This window comes from Dromaius novaehollandiae, chromosome 8, assembly GCF_036370855.1.
Source record: "Dromaius novaehollandiae isolate bDroNov1 chromosome 8, bDroNov1.hap1, whole genome shotgun sequence".
NCBI lineage: Eukaryota > Metazoa > Chordata > Aves > Casuariiformes > Dromaiidae > Dromaius > Dromaius novaehollandiae.
The window spans coordinates 34,772,630-34,785,950 of record NC_088105.1 but is presented as its reverse complement, the minus strand read 5'-3'; the positions used below and the strand labels follow the sequence as shown (position 1 = coordinate 34,785,950).

Here is a 13,321-nt window from a genome sequence, read left to right as displayed (position 1 = left end):
GTTTAAATCCCACTGCAACACTTCAAAGAACTCCCTGTTACCTTTTGCCCCCTAACAAATACTAGCAATTAGAAAGAAGAGAAGTTTTATCTTCTGCTCCTCCTTCCACTGTTCTAAAGATGAGCTGTTAGCTGTGCCCCTTGCAATGGGAGATTAAAATAGCGATGAATTGCCAGAAACTGTTTCAACTATTTTCTCCTCTTTGTGAATTTAGCAAAAGGCTCTTTGTATTGTCTTACCTTTATGGTTTTGGTCTGGAGTCTGAGTCCATTTAAAGTGTTAATGGCTTTCTCTGCATCCTTTGGATCAATATAGTTAACAAATCCATACCCTAAACTCTGCCCTGTTGAAACACAAGAAACAAACAAAAAAGGACTTAGTATCTTTTTAGCACATGAACAGTTTCCAAAAGTGGGATCAAAATTGTCTTCCATTGTCCATTTTCACCTGCTTTCACCTATGCTCTCTATGCCATTCTTCACCACTCCATTATCTCCTTAATACAGCAGAAGCCAACATGCAAATTTTAAACAATTGCTCTGAAGTTCCTACTTAAAAATGAAAAGCAAACCCCTCCGTTACCCCTCAGCCCGCTCTTCTCCAAGAGTTTACCGAAAAGTGTCAACCCAAGGGCTGACATCAGCAGAATTATAGAGAGTTTGGTGCCGAGTTCATAATAAATGCAACCGGTTGACCGGCCGGAGCAAGAACGAGGTGACCACTTAAACAGGGTAAGAAGAACACAATTTTGCTACTGTTTATAAATAACATTACAGGTTTAAAAAAAAATGTGAAAATTAGGAAACAGTGCTATAACATTAGCCTTAAAGCAGCCGATTGAGAAGTTCGCAAACCCCACTTCCTATCGTTTTATTGTTCAGTGTGCAGCTGGTAAACAGGAAGGGGAAGGATGGATCAAACTGCACCAGGATAAGAAACTGTGTTTGCACCAGGGTAAGAAATTGCATTATCTCAGTGTATTGGTGATGACGGCAAAACAGAAACAGCACAACAACTGCTGCTGTGCACGGGGTGGCGGGAGCCCACTTTAACAGCCCTAATCATTTCAACGGCTTCTGTTTTACCAGCGATATCTGTGTTTATGCATGCAGCAGAAAGAGAAGACCCGGTTAATAACTCGGGCGAGCAACACGGAGCTGGCAAGGCCGTGCTGTCAGCACAGGAGAGAAGCACTCACACAGGGTAGGGACAAAGCTGCATGCTTGCAAGGGACGATGAAAAACTGTATCAGAAAGATGCCATTCCCTGATTCTCAAGTACCAATTTTGCAAGATAAACCTGAAAGGCAAAATTTCCAAATTCCCCCATCTTACGTATCCTATTGAGGATATTCTGGACATTTGGAAAAGACAGTCACTCTTATGTTTTTTCTTCAGGCACATATACTTAAGAGCATACAGACACAGATAACTAGATTTCAAAACCAAGCAAAGTCCAAGGAGGCAGGCAACCGTTTCTGTGTTGCAGCTACCCCATTTCTCATACACTTCTACAGTGCGTCTGGAGAATATCCGGGAAAAATACGACCTGCCCCTGGGCTCTGCTGTACGCAGGGATCTAAGTGATTCTGCTCACAGGCAATGGAGAAAGACAACATGTGAAAAACCCTCCCAAGGAGAACAGAAACACTCGTGAAAGTGGCTTGCCATAAGATTTCTGTCTACCTGCAGTAGTGCTGAGCAGCAACCCAGCTCCTTCTCGCATGGAGAAAGTGGAGGTTGTGAAAGCAGCCGCCTACGAAGTGCCTGAATGCACCTTGGAGGCACAGACTCTGCCACCGAAGCACAGAGCTTTTGTACTTTCTCTCCTGGACTACAAGAAAGCCTCTGTTTTTCTCAAAATCAGACACCACCAGAAGTACAGTGTATGCTGAAACACAAATACTGGAGGTGCTTCTGTCTTACAAAGTGAGATCAAAACAGTAAAAGCTGCTAGCTATGTTATGGAATACCTTAAAAATCCATGGAAACACTGTATTTCATTCCTAAAATGCCCACATGCAGGATGATGGATAAGAAATGGCTGTTTTAAACTACAATACATCCCGAGAGCAATTCCCTCCAATCAATTTAACTTGAGAAAAAGAAGTATAACATACCCATTCTTCCTGGAGAGCTCGACTGCAACAAAAATATCCTTACCCAAGTTACGTGACATGGCCAGGAAAGGATTAAAGTCTGACTGAGCAAGAAGCCAGCAGCAGGAATATTGTAAGGATGCTTTTCATACTATGCCTTCCTCATGTCCTTGCTTACCTAAGACACTTCATATGCACTGATTATGGTGCATCTGAACACATCAGATCCTGAATATATTTAATTCTCAACATTCTTAGGAAGAAGGAAACCATTCTCTAGGGAACTAATCTCATTTTATGGAAGAGTAAGGGAGATGCAGACATCAGGGCTTGGATAACTCAAGTTTACGTGCCTACCTTTCCCATTAGTTGCCCATTGGCCTTCAGAAATGTGTAGCTAACACGAGGAGCTAGCTCAAGGCCCTGGGACTTGCATCAGCCTGTCTGAACATGAGCTTAAATGTCCTGATCGCTGCTACCACCGAGGCGCACGGCATGACCAGCTTCTAAACTATATAAAATGATTTTTAATAATCTCTCACAGGAACATTCCCACTTCTGTAAATACTACTGCAAGGAAGAGACTATAGATTAAAAAAACCTTACAGATAACAGAAACTACAGGGAAGGGAAATAATGACAATACAATAAAAAAAAAAAGATGCAAAAATTTCACAGATCATTCACTCCTTTCCTTGGAGTTCTCTAGTAACATTATTGAAGTTATTTAGATATCACCATCTCTAATCTTCATTACCAACTGGAAATATAAATATGTTCTCCAAGGTGGAGGATAAAGGGTACCAAAATGAACAAAGTCATTTGTATGCATGCCTGCAGAACTTGGCTTAAAGCAAACAATTACACTGTCATAAAGTTTTGCTTAGAATAATAGGTAAATAGAGATATGATTTCCTCTCACTAGCATATATTCTTGAATATCAAAATATACAAAACTTTTAATAGAATAAGGTTTGCTATTCATATACTATTGGTTGTGATTTTGTACCAAGTATAGTAGTTGCTATATTTTCTGCATTATATTCTCACAGTACGCAATTTATCACTTCAAAAAGTTAGGGTTGGTCTACTCAGCATTCTGAATGCTGAAATTCTATTAATTCAAAAAAGCTGTAACATTCATCATAAAAAAACAAAACAAAACCCCACAACCTTTGCAGCCTGCTGAAATGTTGGTGCAGTTGTTTCAATTAGCAAATTCCTATTTGCTGTATTCTGCCATATTCTTCATTGTATATTAGTGATGCTGAAGGGAGACATTTCTTCCAGTTAAAAGTATGCCATTTCAGAAATACCTTTCTTTTTTGGTTCATTTTGTACTTTTAAGTGTTCACCTATGAACAGCATCTCCCCAAAACACCATCACGAAATGAAGAACAAACCCCCTCTCTCTAATATCTGAAAAAATTGAAAAGAAAATAAACCCAGAAAAAATCATTTTGTGAAAAGCTTTATGACTGCTGGCAGACATCATAAAGTTTTAGTGTACTAAACATTTACAGCTAAGAAACAAACAAAAAAGGATATATCCAGCTAAAAATACTACTTTCAAATTACCCTCAAGAGCAATACACCTTATGTCAGACAAAAAGCAGACTACGGATATGAAAGAACTAAAAATTGTTACTGGGAGAGAGAGAAAAGAAAGATTTGTTCCAGAACATGGTGGAGCAATATGAATTTTTTTTTTTTTTTTTTTTTAAATTATGTACTTTTATTGCATGTACTCAAGAAGAGTAACATTTCTTAGGACACAATCTGGCAACACAAAGCAAGCAGCTGGACCTCTCAGTGGGATGCCACACAGACACTGAAGTTCATTCCCATGCTACACTTCCCAGGAGCAGGACCGTAAATAGTAAATATTTTCTGTGACTTGGAATCCACTGCTTCATTGCAAGCTGTGATTCAGTAGGACAAGCAGAAGATATTTCTACATGATCCTACAACAGCACCTTTTTATATCACTATTACTGTGGCTCTTACAGAATTTTTCACTTGACCTGAGGAAAGCCAGTAGAAGACCTCCTATGATCTGGTAAAGAATAGGTCTGAAGTTAGCAATAACATGGGTAAAAATGATCATGATTTGACAGATTTAAAAACATGTATGCAAAACAAACTGCAAGCTAATGTACATACTTTGGACTTTAGAAGGCTCCATTTCAGAGACCTGAAAATCACCGAGATTAAAATGACCTGAGAGAAGGACTGTACAATAATAAATATACCCCATTTAATACCATCTAACCATACACCCAAAAACCTACAAACACGAAAAGGCCATGCCAGTTAAAAACCTGTATGTGCCTCTATGAGCCAGTCTGCTTAAGCCAATTCCACAGATAAATTACAAGAGATTAAAGGAGAAACAGATAGAAGCCAATATAAGCTAAGAGAGAAAAATTGCAGGAAGTTAATGAGATAAATGAAAACCAGAGAAATCTCTGGCTAGTAAAGGTCAGGATAACAAAGAATTTTTTTAGACTATGGAAAAGATACCTTAATGTTCATGCTGATTCATTAGTGGGTGGCAATAACAGTAACAATGCAGAGAAAACAGATGTGTTATATATACCTAAAGCAGCTAGATGCAGTACTAACCAGTAACTTAGGTGGATTTTAAACAGCAGCTCCTAAAATTGTGCATGTTGAAGTTAGATCTGGGTTACTTGCACAGAACGGCTTTCAAAATGATGGGCAAATGGCACTCTTGCGATTTTTGATAATTCTTAAAACACCGAACAGATTTCAGGAACCTGGATGAAAGACAATTTTGCACTGAAATTTGAAAAGGGAGGACTGGATGACCCAAGTAATTACAGGTCCATCAATCTAATGCTGAGCAAGGCAAAATTACAGAATATTCGATAACTGGACTCTAATAATAAAGAATTAGAGAAGGGTAATAAAATTGATGTCAGTCAAGTTGGGTCTAAGGAAAACAGATTCTGTCGAACTAAACTGACAGCCTTCTTGATGATATTACAAGTTTGACTTATAAATTTTAAGAGTATCGATGTAATAGCATTGATATACTTAGTCTTCTATAAAGCACTTGACTTGGTACTGCTTATTAATACACCGAAACAAAATTAACATGGTACACATTAAATGGATTAAAAATTGGCTGACAGATCTCAAACTGGAAACGTGAACGGGATATCATCAGAAAGACATTTTCCTACCGGTCTCTCTTAGGAAACAGCTCTTGGCCCTAAGCTGTTTAACCTTAAGCTGTTTAACATTTTCTATCAATGGGTGGAAAAAACAAACGCCGCAGTCACGAAGACTGCAGACAGCACAAAGACTGCACAAGAGCAAATCAGCAAAGAGGACGGAGCAAGGATACACAGCGATCTAAACTCCTCAGTAAACTGCTTCACAAACCCAAGAGTATTTCCCTACAAACCAAGAATCCTGGCATACTTTCCAAATGGGGATCCTACATGGGAAATGAGAAGTGGCAGATAGTCAACCGCATCTTGGCTTGCAGCGCTAGCAAAAGGTTTAGAACGATCCTTCCTGGCATGAAACCCAGACACTTGAAAAGAGGCAGAAAATCTTTGCTTCTAGTTTTGGCAGTGTGCTTAGCTACTGAAGCACCACACCCAGGTTTGGTGTACATATTTCAGGAAAAATCCTGGTGCCTTCAAGATGGTGAAAAGAAGAGTCATGAGAATGACTAAGGGATTGAAAAACATGCTTTCAATTGAAAGGTGATGAGGATCAAACTATTTACCTGAACACAAAAGGTTAAAGGTACCTCCACAGTACTACGTTAACACTCAACAGAAGCACAATTTTTTTCCAGCAGAATAAAGGTACAGTTATATGTCCATGTTCCATCGCTCAGCAGTTGAACTAGACTAGAAGTAAAGCAAATGATGTTTTTCTGGGGAAGGTATTTGTTCCGTTTTTGAATACTGAAGGTAACAGATTACATTAACCACCTACCAAGCACTGTGTCAGGTCTTTCACCATGAGAAATTCTGAAAAAAAGTTCAGATTTTTTCTGAAAGCTATGCTCTAGCTCAAGCAAGAATTAATTCAGGAAAGTTTCTGGTTAACTGTGTTAACTGCACAACAGTCTCTTCTATTTTGAAACTCTATGAATAAGCTGTTCCTGCTGGTTGTTCTCCATAGAGCTTCTAATGCAATCGTTCCCATAAGGAAAATAAAAACAAACCCTACCTTCTCAGACAAGGCTAAAGCCTTCCTACTGCTGAATACTCTTCTAAAAGTAACATGTAAAAGAGTCAGACTTTCTTCTGACTTGCTCACCTTTGAGCAGATGAATACTAAGATAAAAAAGATGTTTTTATATTTGTTCTTAAAATAAATTACACTGGCAGTCATGTTAGAAGACTATGGTTGTCACTATAAACACTTATTTATGAAAACAAGTGCGGAATGAGCCAGCAGCAATGCTAACTTCCTTAAATCATGGTTTTGTCATCTGTTGCCCAAATGTAAAAACTAACTAAAGTTGCCCATCTGACACCCATTACATGAATGCCACTGAGCATCGATGCTTTTTTTTGCGACACAATATCTGCCTTTCAAAACTAGGCCAAGTCTGACAGCTCATCTCCTATTAGCCATGCAGAAGCCGTCAGATCGTAACAGCCTTCAGTCACACTGGGTTTGGAACCAAAAGACAAAATAATGCTCACTGCAATTTCCCTGCCTCTCCCAGCTGAAACATCTGACCACTCCAAACCTGAGCGAACATCCAGGGAAGAATCTCCCAGACTGAACTTTTATCTACCAAAATAGTTGAGCTCAACTTCCACTATGCATTTGAGACTTCGAAGCAGAACCACACACACATGCACACACTCTTGAGCTTTCCCCAAAAGTATTCTCATGAATTGGGGATGTTCCTAATAAATACCGTCTAAGGAAATCTGCCAAGAAAACAAGCAAGCAAAAAAGAGATGGGCCCTAAGAAAGAGTCATCATTCTCTCCATCTTTTAAATAACAGTAACATAAGAGACTTAATTACATTTGGGTTAAGTCCTACTGCGGTTGGTAGTCCTGTTTCAGAACACAACCTTGTAAGCCTCCAAACCATTTCAAAAGTGTTTTAAAAACACCACACATTCCTGGAAGGACAAAGAATGACTGCAACTCATATGAAAAGCCATATGGAGTACAGGCTTTCGGAGAAGGTTACATAAACATCATTGAGAAGATGCATTCAAAACGTACAAAGAGGGTCAAGTGAATTGCCTACTTCACTTTTTTTTTTTTTTTTTTTTTTTGGTTTCTATGACAGTTACCAACCAATAAAGCTGTCTACCTTGAAAAGGAGATAAACCATGGAGAGAAAATTCAGACCACAGGAAAATGAGACCTAATCATAGATGGCCCAGTCCAGCTCAAACTCTGCTCCCTATCTGATGCTTTTTGCAACACTAACATCATTCACATTCATTTTCCATCCCTTTATCTCTTTATAATCTGAGCATGAAGGTAACTTCTGTGCTTAGGGCAGCTCTTTATCACAGCATCCGTCTAGTCTACAGTTTATTTAAAATAAACACAAACACTTTATATTTGTACCGACTTGAATTTATTCAAGAAATGTTGTCCATGAGCAGTGAGCGAGGAAACATCTTTTTCCTATCACAATACACCTGTCACTTTCGCAAGAATCTGGGGGAAAAAGATGTAGCCTTTCTCAAAGCAAAAAAAATGAGATAGGGCTGAGGAGTAAAATAGTTTGTGTTTTGACTGAAACTAGGTAATTTTCAACTGGCTGACATCCCAATCTGAGCGCTCCTCTAGTGTCCAAAATGCGCTTTGGTGTTGCAGAGCACCTACAGTTAAGGAGTAACACTCAATTCCTGGTTAAAAGCAGATACCAGCAAAATTCAAGTATTGGTAGGAGAACATTTTTCTGAAGATCCTACTGGAGAGGAATGCTAGGTTCCAGATTCAAACAGGGACACCTTTCAGCAGCATTCCCCCCAAAAAAACACCCTGCTGCTGGTTTATGCACTTAACAAGTCAGCAAAATGAAACCTAACTGAATATCCCTGTGTGCGCTCCACACCTGAAGCCTACATCAAGCTTGAGCATCTGTAAAAGTGCATATGCTGACGTAAAACCTGCACAGACCGGACAAGAGCCCTCAGCAAATTCTCCCCCAGAAGACACGAACACTCTGACTCCCAGACAGCAAAGGTGGGACCCTTCCCATAAGAAATCTTGCAGGGAGATGATTCCTATCACTGCCTTCATCCTGGCAATGCCAACAAGACCCTGATAAAGGCTTGTGCGCACAGGCAACTGGCCTTTTTGAGGAGGCAGTGAGTTGCCCGACAAACTCCCATGGGAGCTCTATGCACTGCCTCAGGACCTAACACCTTCCCAGCCAAGAGAAAGGGGCTGCTTTCCACCAGGCCTGCTCCAACAGACGCACTGATACAAGATGAAAATCCCCAAAAGGAAACCCTTGCAAACAGAGTACTACATCCCACATAAAACTCTCCCTGAGGGAGAGGCTAAGAGAGGGAAAACGAGCCAGACATACAGACAGCTACTCACTCAATTTTAATACCTGAATGGAGAGGTACCATAACAAGCCTAGAGAATAAAGGGGGAAGAAAGAGTTTCACCCAAAACGTGAAACAAATTCCTATAAACGTACCTAAAACAATCAAATCTTTAGTATTAGTGAGATAACTGTGATCTCCAGATCTCTTAGTCTTTATTTGGAATCACCAGGCCCTGAATATGGTGACCTCAAAAACAAAACAAAAAAAAACACTTAAAAAATTCTCTCTGACCCCAAACTCCCCACAACAGAAAAAGCAAGGTCATTCAAGAATTACTTTTCCAAGTAAGAAAGTCTGTTTTCAATAGGCTATGCCAGAGAAGATTAAAACAGCATCAGTTTTGTTCCTCTCTGTATTTTTGACAAATCCCTTAATGCAAGATAATATAATTTAATGGCTTGATATTCAGAGATGCTGAAACACTGGCAGTTCTCAGGGAAATTAAATACCAATTGACATTAGCTGCTATCGCTCAAAATCAGACATAGTGGTGCTTTTTATTCTGAGGTAGCCCCACACATCAATCTAGAAAACAAACACACAAAACGGAGCACACTTCGACAGAGCCCACCACTGTCCAAGCACTGCAGAGCCTCCGAAAATCCCACTCCCCACAGATTCTCCTTCCTCTTGAAATAACATTCAGTCCAAGGAGTTTCAGTACTCGGGGAAAAAAAAAGAAATCGAAACAATGACCATAACACCCTGAGCTTAAAGCACCTGGCAGACATTTCAAGAGGTGTTTCCAAAACATGCAGTTACTCCATTTTAAACTTGACCATGACAGTGGCATTAAATATGCCTACTCCTGCAAATAGTGCCTTAGAGGCTTTTCAAGGTTTCCAGCGTTTGAAATGTTCTGTTTCTCATCTGAAATAAGACTTTGGTCTTACCTGCGTACTATACAGACTTCTAACAAAGTCTACTGTGTAATTACTGTACTTTACCACTTGGACTAATCTGCATGCAAAGCTTAGGCGTCAGTTTGAGACAGATGCTGCTGACTTGGCTGGAGTCTTCTGCGGTTCCCATTACCAACGCATAGAAGCATTTTATCTCTTGAATGCACCTTTCCTCACAAACACCACTTTGAGGAAAGCACTTTTATTCCTATTTTGAAGGAGAAAAACTGAAATGCATTGAGATTTCCAGGGTGAACTTGGACAAAGTAACATAATTAACAGAACAGGAAACTAAAACTGTATCTCCTCCACCTTAAGCCAGTAACCTCATTATTGGACCATAGTGCTTGTGAGCGTTGTGCTGGACTGGAGATATCCTGTAAACAGCACGCACATTTCATGCTGCAGAATACATTATCCTCATTTTTCTTTTTTGTTGTTCTTGCTTCCTTTTCAAGTTTCTTTAAATGTAAAACTGGATTTTAAGCACGGGTGCATTCATACTACTGCAAGCAACTGATTAAGTATGTTTTTAGAAGCTATTGCTCCTGACATATAAGACAACTGGAGTTCAGTTTCCGAGCAAATATTTGGATTTTTTTTCCCCCTAGTTGACATCTCCTGCTTCACTTCTTTTCATCTTCTCCTCCCCCTCCCTTTAAGAGGCATGCAGCCTCTGAATTAGCAGCTGTTCTGAGAAGAACAAGGCTGCACTCCTCCCCTCTTTGTCCCAGAACAGAACAGGAACTGTACTATAAAAATCCAGTGTTCTGCAGACAGGCTTGAATGGAAAAGAAATAGCCATGACTTATCATCTATCTAGACCAGCAAAGCCAAAGCAGAAGAAGAAAAGAATTAAACAAAGGAATACAGAGATTAGAAAGATACAGGCTAAGAAATAGCAAATACGAACGCATCCAGGAAAAATGACAAACATAACGCACAAAAAAAGGGGAAACAGCAGTGTAGGGAAAAAAATACACAACAGGAATTAAAGAAGCAAATGCACTAGATAGAAGTGCGCAATGCGTGGTAGGAAGCCTTTCACATCTAAAACAGGTTGTGTTACACTTAAAACAGGCTGCGTCACATCATGGAGAGAGGACGTAACACTGCTGGACCAGCAGTACATAAAAAAAAAATAAAGGCCGTACTCTGCTATAGCAATAAATATATCATAAATATATGAGAAGGAAATTTGCCTCCAGTTTGTCGCTTTCAAGTAGCTGATGTAATCAAAAATGACTTGAGGCTTGAGAATGACTTATGAGGCAAGATTAGAAGTGTCCAATATTAAAATATGCCACCCCTTGGTTAAACAGTGACTAAAAGGAGATGCAAAAGCCAAAAGATATTTCAAATGTGTGAACACTATGACTGGAGAGCAAATACTGAAGTGGGTTACTTAAGTGTTACGCATAAAAGAGAGGATAAAATTAAGAAAGGATAAAGAAATTATACAGCCTGAAACCCAGGAGAAAAAGCACTTGACAGCGAGAACCAGTAGGTTACGGAAGAGGTACATGCTTCATTACAGCAGACCTGCCTTCCCCTCCTGCATCACATTCCCAAAGCTGGTATTCTCAAATAATTTTAAATCACCAAAGTGAAAAGCAACTCAGAAACATAATATTGCACAATAGAGCAGAAACTAAAAAGCAGCAAGAAAAAAGCAAGCTTGATTCTCATTTTGCACTGGTGAGGCCTTAACCAAGTGGACAGTAAGTTCAGAATACAGAGATCAAATACTGTACTGTGCAGAGAATTTGGTCAAATGCACCGCACTTTTGCACTAAAAAGTGACTTCAGGCATCCAGAGGCAATGTTTCCAAAAAGCCCACTACTCTAACAGACTAAGGCAGTGCATGCGGGGATAAGGGGCAGAGGAAAGGCAGAAGGAGAGAACAGTAACAGAGCCCATGTGCTGATCTAGGTTTCTGCCTTAACAAAAAGTAACTTGGTTTATAGGAGAGCTACTTTTGTTAGAAGGCCAAGAACATGCTCTCTCATTCAGAGGAACCACGTAAGCAGAGGGATCAGTAAAGGAAAGACACAGCTGATACACGAAAGCCTGATGAATCCTCAAACCTTGAAGCATCTTACGTGAAAAGAGTGGCAGTAACACTTTTAGTCTAAAGGAAATGGCAAAGGCACATGAGGCTGGCAGAAAACCAGAATGTTTTGCAAAACAAAAATATTACATAGGACATAATATGCTGCAGGAGGAATATCTGAAACCTGGCTGACTGCAAATTTAAAAAGCCTTGGTAATTTTGTCATTAAATGATTTAATTCAGGAACATTTAGGGTCCTGTACCTAAACAGACTTTGTCAAACAACAGAAAACAAAAAGCCACCACAACACTAAGAAATGTCACAGTAATTCTGAACAATGACTCAGAATACCTATTCTGTCTCACAAACAGCCTACTAATTAAACTCTCTTTGAGCTCTACTAACCAGTTTTTCCAATGCACAGAGGAAAGTCATTTATTATAGACCGGAATACAAAATTTAATATTAACAGCACAACCTGTGTCTGCAGCATTTTTAATCTGATCAGTGAAAACATAAATAAAAGCCGCAACCTGACATCTAAGAAGGTTAATCTGTAATAGTTAGATTTATGTATATTACTCTAACAGCATCTGGAAAGATACTGAAAAAAGCAATGCCACTTTATCGTGTTCCAAAAAGCACTACCTATAAAATTTTGCTATCCAAATAGACTGCCATGAGCCTATATAAAAAATTTGCTTCAACTTTAAAGCAGAAATATGTTTTCAGCCTTCAAGAATTTTTAAACAAGAACAGGAATTCTGAAGATGCTTCAAATGTTTATAATATTCCTGTTGAGTAAGGAAAGTAAGGAAAAGGAAAACGGCTTAAAGCAGAAAACGTTATGTCTTTGCTGGCTGCATGTACTAACTAGCTTTATCACTTAAATTTATTGGTAATTTCATTGAAAAGACAAGCAGTTCTCGGTAATTTCTTTTCTGTCTGAAATACAGGTTTAGACACGCTATTCTCTGAAGAATATTAGAATGAATATTCCCTTGACTGAATTTGCCTCCAGACTGAAAAACAAACTTGTTCCTTTTAAATGTGGCCCATTCCATCTGTATCAGCAATACCTTTTCCTATGATGATATCCACACGTGTCACCAGATATACCACGTCTTGACGTCGTGACTACAAGCCATTCTTGGTGGCTGACCACCACAGAAACAGTGAAGACTCTATGATACTTCATTTTGGTTAAAATATATTCCTTTTCACAATATTAAACATGTAGGTGGGGGAAGCAAAGGGGAGGGAAACACATGCATTTTTTTTCCTTCTTTTGTTTCTGGTTTGTCAAAGCACCTAAACGTACCTAACTTTGAACAAGTACGTGCCACAATCCTACCAGCAGGAAAAAATCAAGATAACAAAGCAGTTATTTCAATGTACTCGAAAGCCTAACAGCTAAGAATGTATCAGTCAAGCATTATACAATGAAGCTCCCAAGCTGCTCAGGTTTGGGATTGTTTTTCTCTTTTTGATTAAAGACAAAGAGGCTTCCAGAGCAGGGAAAAAAGTTAAAGAACAAGTAGAGAAATGGGAGAAAGAGATGCATTGGTAAACAGAAATGACACAGATACAGTACGTAGGAGAACAGAGGAGTCTAAAAAAGGAATTGCTGGGAAATACTTTTTCCTTGTTACATGTCCTACCTTATCATGCCCTACCT

At 39.2% G+C, this 13,321-nt stretch overlaps 1 protein-coding gene across 6 annotated transcripts in view; it reads right to left on the bottom strand.

Annotated features, from left to right (window-relative positions):
• ELAVL4 (ELAV like RNA binding protein 4) overlaps window positions 1-13,321 on the bottom strand; it is a 67,539-nt gene that overhangs the window by 20,297 nt on the left and 33,921 nt on the right. For all 6 annotated transcript variants that reach the window (XM_026112561.2, XM_026112559.2, XM_026112560.2 and 3 more), the window contains exon 3: window positions 240-343. In XM_026112561.2, the coding sequence (XP_025968346.1) occupies window positions 240-343 (104 nt within the window). The remainder of the gene's footprint in view (window positions 1-239; window positions 344-13,321) is intronic.